Source organism: Chamaea fasciata, unplaced genomic scaffold (assembly GCF_029207755.1).
Source record: "Chamaea fasciata isolate MVZ Bird 193981 ecotype frontalis unplaced genomic scaffold, bChaFas1.0.hap1 SCAF_810, whole genome shotgun sequence".
Classification (NCBI taxonomy): Eukaryota; Metazoa; Chordata; class Aves; order Passeriformes; family Sylviidae; genus Chamaea; species Chamaea fasciata.
The window spans coordinates 29,204-37,738 of NW_027094895.1; the positions used below are offsets into that span (position 1 = coordinate 29,204).

An 8,535-nucleotide genomic window follows, 5' to 3' on the forward strand; every position below is an offset into this window, starting at 1 on the left:
GGACAGAGCCGCCGGGAACGGGAGAGACCCGCCGGGAACGGGATAAACCGGGAGAGACCCGCCGGGAACGGGAGAGACCCGCCGGGAACGGGATAAACCGGGAGAGACCCGCCGGGAACGGGATAAACCGGGACAGAGCCGCCGGGAACGGGAGAGACCCGCCGGGAACGGGATAAACCGGGAGAGACCCGCCGGGAGCGGGACAGAGCGGGACAGAGCCGCCGGGAACGGGATAAACCGGGACAGAGCCGCCGGGAGCGGGATAAACCGGGACAAACCGGGAGAGACCCGCCGGGAACGGGATAAACCGGGACAGAGCGGCCGGGAACGGGACAGAGCAGGGGAGACCCGCCGGGAACGGGACAGAGCGGGACAGAGCCGCCGGGAACGGGATAAACCGGGACAAACCGGGACAGAGCACCCGCGAACGGGCGAGACCGGGAGAGACCCGCCGGGAACGGGATAAACCGGGACAGAGCCGCCGGGAGCGGGACAGACCGGGAGAGACCCGCCGGGAACGGGACAGAGCCGCCGGGAACGGGAGAGACCCGCCGGGAACGGGATAAACCGGGACAGACCCGCCGGGAACGGGACAGAGCGGGACAGAGCCGCCGGGAACGGGATAAACCGGGATAGAGCCGCCGGGAACGGGAGAGACCGGGACAGACCCGCCAGGAACGGGTTAAACCCGCCGGGAACGGGATAAACCGGGATAAACCCGCCGGGAACGGGAGAATTTCCCGAGATGAGTTAAACCCACCGGGACAGAAAGAGACCCCTGGGGATGGACCGGGATAACCCGGGATAAACCGGGATGGGTTAAACCCACGGGGACCGGGACAGACCCATCCCGGACCGGGATAAACCGCCCTGGAACGGGTTAAACACCACAGGGAGCGGGATAAACTCCCCTAAACCCGGGATAAACCCTTCTAAACCGGGATAAACCCTCCTAAAGCCGGGGCACGCCCCCTCCGAACCGGGATAAACTCCTCAGGATCGGGACACGCCCCCCCGGAAACGGGATAAACCCCCCGAACCGGGATAAATCCTCGTAAAATCGGGATAACCTCCCCAAACCCGGGATAAATCCTCCCAAAACGAGGATAGATCCTCCTAAAACCGGGATAACCTCCCCAAACCCGGGATAAATCCCCTTAACCCGGGACGAACCCCCCTAAACCCGGGATAAACTCCGCTAGAAACGGGGCACGCCTCCTCAGGACCGGGATAAACCCTCCTAAACCCGGGATAAACACCCCCAAACCGGATAACTGCCCCGGGATAACCGGGACTTAACCCGGGACAGCGCACGCGGGGCCCGGGAACGCCCCCCCCGCCCTCCCCCCCCCCCCCGGATTTCCCCTCCCGCCCTCGGTTCCGCTCCCGGATTGTCCCGGGTGCGCCCGGGTGGGCCCGGGGGTCCCTGTCCCGGGTGGGCCCGGCTGGTCCCCGCTGATCCGCTACCGACTCCGCTTTGTCCCGGGTGGTCCCGCTCCTTCCTGTTTGTCCCTGGCCAGTCCCGGGTGGTCCCCGGTTTGTCCCGGTACTTCCTGGGTGGTCTCGGTTTGTCCCGGTTTGTCCCCGGTTTGTCCCGGGTGGTCCCCGGTTTGTCACCTCCTTGTCCCGGTTTGTCCCGGGTGGTCCCGGTCTGTGCCGCTCCTTCCTTCTCGTCCCGCTGTGTCCCCGGTTTGTCACCTCCTTGTCCCGGGTGGTCCCGGTTTTGTCCCGCTCCTACCTCCTTGTCCCGCTTGTCCCGGGTGGTCCCGGTTCTTCCTTCTTGTCCCGGGTGGTCCCGGTTCTTCCTTCTTGTCCCGGCTGGTCCCGGGTGTTTGTCCCGGGTGGTCCCGGTTCGTCCCTTTTTTTTTTTATCCCGTTTTTCTCCCTTTTGTCCCGTTTTTATCCCGTTTTTCTCCCGTTTTTATCCCGTTTTTGTCCCGTTTTTTCCCCCGATCCCTCCGCGGGGTTTATTTTTTGGCCCCACCCAGGAAACGCCGCCGGGGGGGGGGGGAGGGGAGGGGTGGGGGAGGGGAGGGAGGGAGACATCCCCCCCCCTTTTCCGCTGTGGGGGAGGGGAGGGGAAACTGAGTCACGGCCCCGAGGGGGGGGGGGGGAGGGGAGGGGGGGGAGGGGCGGTTTCCGCGTCTGGGACATTTCCGGGGGGGGGGAGGGGAGGGGGAGGGGGGGGAGGGGACTCGAAACACACCCCTCCCCAAAAAATGGGGGGGAGGGGAATTGGGACACCCCCCCAAAAATGGGGGGAGGGGTCTCAGGACCCCCCCAAATTGTCACTTGCCCCCACAAGCTGTCCCCTCCCCCCCCCCTCCCCCCCAATTGTCCCCTCCCCCCCAAAAGTCTCCGCTCTCGGTGACAACGGCACAAAGTGACTTTATCTGGGGACAACGGGGGAGGGGCCGATGTCACCGGGGCTGTCCCCTCCCCCCCCCCCCCAGACCCCCAAAGCTTGGGGACACCCCCGATGTCCCCAAGGTGTCCCCGCCAGGTGACCCCGAAGTGTCCCCAAAGTGCCATCCCGGGGTGTCCCCAAACATCCCCAAGCCCAGAGTGACCCCAAAAGCTCCTCCCTTGTCCCCAGTTCGGTGTCGCCGATGTCACCGGTGCCACCCCAAGGTCCCCAAGGTCCCCAGATGTCCCCGATGGCACAGTGTCACCCTGGTGTCCCCAGTGCCCTCAATGTCCCCAGTGTCCCCAGTGTCCCCAATGTTCCCAATGTCCCCAATGATGTCCCCAATGTCCCCAGTGTCCACAATGTCCCCAATGATGTCCCAGTGTCCCCATCATCCCCAATGTCCCCAGTGTCCCCAGTGCCCCCAGCGTCCCCAGTGTCCCCAGTGTCACAGTGCCATCCCATTGTCCCCATTGTCCCCACTGTCCCCATTGTCCCCAGTGTCCCTGCTGTCCCCAGTGTCACAGTGCCATCCCAGTGTCCCCAGTGTCCCCACTGTCCCCAGTGTCACAGTGCCACCCCAGTGTCCCCAGTGTCCCCAGTGTCACAGTGCCACCCCAGTGTCCCCAGTGTCCCCAGTGTCACAGTGCCATCCCAGTGTCCCCATTGTCCCCTACTGTCCCCAGTGTCACAGTGCCACCCCAGTGTCCCCATTGTCCCCATTGTCCCCAGTGTCACAGTGCCACCCCAGTGTCCCCATTGTCCCTACTGTCCCCAGTGTCACAGTGCCACCCCAGTGTCCCCATTGTCCCCATTGTCCCCAGTGTCACAGTGCCACCCCAGTGTCCCCCAGTGTCCCCAGTGTCACAGTGCCACCCCAGTGTCCCCAGTGTCCCCAGTGTCACAGTGTCACCCCAATGTCCCCAGTGTCCCCCACTGTCTCCAGTGTCCCCATTGTCCCCAGTGTCACAGTGCCATCCCATTGTCCCCAGTGTCCCCATTGTCCCCAGTGTCACAGTGCCATCCCATTGTCCCCAGTGTCCCCATTGTCCCCAGTGTCACAGTGCCATCCCATTGTCCCCATTGTCCCCATTGTCCCCACTGTCCCCAGTGTCACAGTGCCACCCCAGTGTCCCCAGTGTCACAGTGCCATCCCATTGTCCCCCACTGTCCCCACTGTCCCCATTGTCACAGTGCCACCCCAGTGTCCCCATTGTCCCCAGTGTCACAGTGCCATCCCAGTGTCCCCACTGTCCCCAGTGTCCCCAGTGTCACAGTGCCACCCCATTGTCCCCACTGTCCCCAGTGTCACAGTGCCATCCCATTGTCCCCATTGTCCCTACTGTCCCCAGTGTCACAGTGCCACCCCAGTGTCCCCACTGTCCCCAGTGTCACAGTGCCACCCCAGTGTCCCCACTGTCCCCAGTGTCCCCATTGTCCCCAGTGTCACAGTGCCACCCCATTGTCCCCACTGTCCCCAGTGTCACAGTGCCATCCCATTGTCCCCATTGTCCCTACTGTCCCCAGTGTCACAGTGCCACCCCAGTGTCCCCACTGTCCCCAGTGTCACAGTGCCACCCCCAGTGTCCCCACTGTCCCCAGTGTCCCCATTGTCCCCAGTGTCACAGTGCCACCCCATTGTCCCCATTGTCCCCCAGTGTCACAGTGCCACCCCAGTGTCCCCAGTGTCCCCAGTGTCACAGTGCCATCCCACTGTCCCCAGTGTCCCCAGTGTCACAGTGCCACCCCAGTGTCCCCAGGGTCACCCCAGGGCCACCCCGAATGTCCCCATGTTCCGCGGCAGCACGCCCAGCTCCAGCCGCACGGTGCCCGCGCTCTCCGTCCTCAGGCGGAACCTGTCCCCCGCCCCGGTGACGGCCACCTCGGGCACGCGCAGCCGCGGTCCCCCCGCCCCCAGCAGCCGCTGGCCCCGCGTCCCCCGCGGCCGCCAGGTGACACAGGTGACGCGGTGACAGCCGGGGGCGCTGGGCACGTGGCACACGCCGTAACCCGCCAGGCCGCGCCGGCCCCACGCGTCCACGTGCCACACCTCCAGGAGCAGCTTCGGCCACCCTGGGGACAGCGAGGGGACACTGGGGACACTGGGGACACTGGGGACAGCGGGGACACTGGGGACACTGGGGACAATGGGGACAGTGGGGACATTGGGGACACTGGGGACAGCGGGGACACTGGGGACACTGGGAACACTGGGGACACTGGGGACAGTGAGGACATTGGGGACACTGGGGACACTGGGGACAGTGGGGACAGCGGGGACACTGGGGACACTGGGGACACTGGGGACACTGGGGACACTGGGGACAGCGGGGACACTGGGGACACTGGGGACATTGGGGACAATGGGGACAGCGGGGGACACTGGGGACACTGGGGACATTGGGGACAATGGGGACAGTGGGGACAGCGGGGACACTGGGGACACTGGGGACACTGGGGACACTGGGGACAGCGGGGACAGTGAGGACACTGGGGACACTGGGGACACTGGGGACACTGGGGACATTGGGGACATTGGGGACAATGGGGACAGTGGGGACAGCGGGGACACTGGGGACACTGGGGACACTGGGGACACTGGGGACATTGGGGACATTGGGGACAATGGGGACAGTGGGGACAGCGGGGACACTGGGGACACTGGGGACAGTGGGGACAGTGGGGACACTGGGGACACTGGGGACACTGGGGACATTGGGGACACTGGGGACACTGGGGACAGCGGGGACACTGGGGACACTGGGGACACTGGGGACACTGGGGACATTGGGGACAATGGGGACACTGGGGACAGCGGGGACACTGGGGACACTGGGGACACTGGGGACAGCGGGGACATTGGGGACATTGGGGACATTGAGGACACTGGGGACACTGGGGGGACTGGGGAGACTGGGGACATTGGGGTCAATGGGGACACTGGGGACACTGGGGACACTGGGGACACTGGGGGACACTGGGGACACTGGGGACATTTGGGGACATGTTTGGGCCATGTGGCGTCAGGGACACAGAGGGCACAGGGTCCCCACGGTGTCCCCCGTTGTCCCCAACGTCCTCAGGTATCCCCAGGTGTCCCTGGCTGTCCCCAAAGTGTCCCCTCACCTTGCAGCCCCCTGGTGGCCAGGTGCATGTCCAGCGGGTGTCCCCAATGTCCCCAGGTGTCCCCAGGTGTCCCCAGGTGTCCCCAGTGTCCCCAGTGTCCCCAATGATGTCTCCAGGTGTCCCCAGGTGTCCCCAGGTGTCCCCTCACCTTGCAGCCCCCTGGTGGCCAGGTGCATGTCCAGCGGGTGTCCCCAATGGGCCACATCGTCCACCTGGGGGTCATCGAGCTGCGTCTGCCCCGCCCCCCGCCCCGGCCAGCAGCGTCCACGCCCCCCCCTGGGGACACACAGGGGACATGGAGGGGACAGGGGGACCCCAAAATCCACCGGGAGCAACCCCCCCCCAAAAAACACCCACCTGGGAAACCCCAAAATGCCCCAAATGTCCCCAAATCCCCCCTGGGACCCCCAGGACACCCCAAATCTCCCCCCAGACCCCCCGGGGACCCCCCAAATGTCCCCTGGGACCCCCCAGATTTACCCCAAAACGCCCCCGGGACCCCCCAGATCCCACCCGGGACCCCCAAAATCCCACCCAGGACTCCCCAAATCTCCCCCGGGACCCCCCAAATTTCCCCCAAAACGCCCCCGGGACCCCCCAAATCCCACCCGGGACCCCCCAAATCTCCCCCGGGACCCCCCAAATCCCCCCCGGGACCCCCCAAATCTCCCCCAGCCTCCCCCCAGGAGACCCCAACCCCCCCCCAGGACCCCCCAAACCCCTCCTGAGACCCCCCAAATCTCCTTTAAACTGCCCCAAAACAACCCCAGGCCCCCTCAAATCCCCCCAAATCCCCCCCAGGACCCCCCAAACCCGACCCAGGACCCCCCAAATCCCCCCCAAATTCCCCCAAATCCCCCTCGGGACCCCCCAAATCCCCCCAAACCCCCCCGAGCCCCCCCGGCGCTGACCGGCGTGCAGCCCCCACTTGCAGAAGAGGCGGCGCTGGGAGAAGCCGGAGCCGCCCTCGATCTGCCCGAAGAGATGCAGCTCGGCCATGGGGGCCCCGAATCTGCCCGAAATCAGCCCGAAATTATCCCGGAATTATCCCGGAATTATCCCGAAATCAGCCCAAAAATCAGCCCAAAATTATCCCGGAATTATCCCGAAATTATCCCAAAATCAGCCCAAAAATAAGCCCAAAATTATCCCGAAATTATCCCAAAATTATCCCAAAATCATCCCAAAAATCTGCCCCAAAATCAACCCCAAAATTATCCCGAAATTATCCCGAAATTATGCCAAAATCATCCCGAAATTATCCCAAAATTATCCCAAAATCATCCCAAAAATCTGCCCCAAAATCAGCCCAAAATTATCCTGAAATTATCCCAAAATCATCCCGAAATTGTCCCGAAATTATCCCAAAATCAGCCCGAAATTATCCCGAAATTATCCTGAAATTATCCCAAAATGATCCCGAAATTATCCCAAAATTATTCCGAAATCATCCCAAAATTATCCCGAAATTATCCCAAAATTATCCCGAAATTATCCCAAAATCAGCCCAAAAATCAGCCCAAAATTATCCCGAAATTATCCCGAAATTATCCCCAAATCATCCCAAAAATCTGCCCCAAAATCAGCCCAAAATTATCCTGAAATTATCCCAAAATTATTCCGAAATTATCCCAAAATTATCCCGAAATTGTCCCAAAATTATTCCGAAATCATCCCAAAATTATCCCGAAATTGTCCCGAAATTATCCCGAAATTATCCCAAAATGATCCCGAAATTATCCCAAAAATCTGCCCCAAAATCAACCCGAAATTACCCCAAAATTATTCCGAAATCATCCCGAAATTATCCCAAAATTATCCAAAAAATCTGCCCCAAAATCATCCCGAAATTGTCCCGAAATCCGCCCAAAATCACCCCAAAAATCGCAAAAAATCCCCCACAAAAATCTTCCTCCCAGAATCACCCCAAAAGCCCCAAATTCACCCCACAATCTGCCCCAAATCCCACAAAAACCACCTCAAAAATCATCCCCAAAACCACCCCAAAATCAGCCCAAAACCAGCCCAAAAATCTGCCCCAAATCCCACAAAATTCCCACAAAAATTCCCCCCAAATTCCCCCAAAAATCCTCAAAATTCCCCCAAATCCCCCCAAAATCTCCCCAAAATCCGCCCCCGTCATCCCCTCCCTGCTCCCCCCCCCTCCACCTCCCACCCCTCTCCCCGCCCCCCAAATTTCCCCCAAAATTCCCCCAAATTTTCCCAAATTCCCCAAAATTCCCCCCAAAAATCCCGCGGGTCTCTCACCTTCCCTTGCCGCCACTGCGCATGCGCGGCGCGCGCTTTCCGCATTCCCGTTGCCACGGCAACGCGGCCGCTGATTGGTCGGGAGCGCTCAGGCCACGCCCATATTCGTGCGCAGGCGCACTGACGCCATCTTGAGTCCGCGGGCGCCGCCATCTTGGGTTCCCCCACTGAAGGGCGCCGCCATCTTGAGTGCGCCGCGGCGCCACATTGACTGCGCCGCCGCCATCTTGTGCGTGCCGCCGTCATCTTGAGTGCACCATGCCGCCATTTTGAATGTCCAGGTGCGTGCGAGCGCCATTTTGAGCGCGCCGCCGCCATCTTGTGTGTACCGCGCCGCCATCTTGGCTGTCCCGGCCCGGCGGCGCAAATTCTCCTTTTCCCCCCCAAAATTTGGTATTTTTCCCCAAAATTTCGCTCAACCACCAGCGATTCTTCCCAGTACTGGCCCCCAAATCAACAATTTCACCCAGTTTGACCAAAAATGTGCCGTTTCGCCCCATCTTCACCAAAATCGTGCCGTTTCGCCCGACCTTGACTCGTTTTGCCCCCAGATGAAGAATTTCTCCCAGTTTTGTCCCGAAAATGAACATTTTTCCTCAATCCTGACCCTTTCTGGCCCAAAATGAGGCCTTTTTGCCTCGAAATGAACCTTTTCCCACCCCAACCTTCACCCCTTTGGCCCCCAAATCCACATTTTCACCCAATTTTCACCCGTTTCAACCGAAATCGGTCAA

The 8,535-nt window shown here is 61.4% G+C and overlaps 1 protein-coding gene across 1 annotated transcript; it reads right to left on the minus strand.

Moving 5' to 3' along the window:
• Window positions 1–2,383: 2,383 nt before the first annotated feature.
• Window positions 2,384–7,943, minus strand: LOC136305943 (B9 domain-containing protein 2-like). Its single transcript, XM_066209269.1, has 4 exons — window positions 7,802–7,943; window positions 6,420–6,545; window positions 5,682–5,809; window positions 2,384–4,480 (listed from the first exon to the last, which is right to left on the minus strand). Exons 1-4 carry the CDS (start codon window positions 7,822–7,824, stop codon window positions 4,170–4,172), a joined length of 588 nt encoding a protein of 195 aa, XP_066065366.1. The 5' UTR covers window positions 7,825–7,943; the 3' UTR covers window positions 2,384–4,169.
• Between the last annotated feature and the right edge of the window lie 592 nt (window positions 7,944–8,535).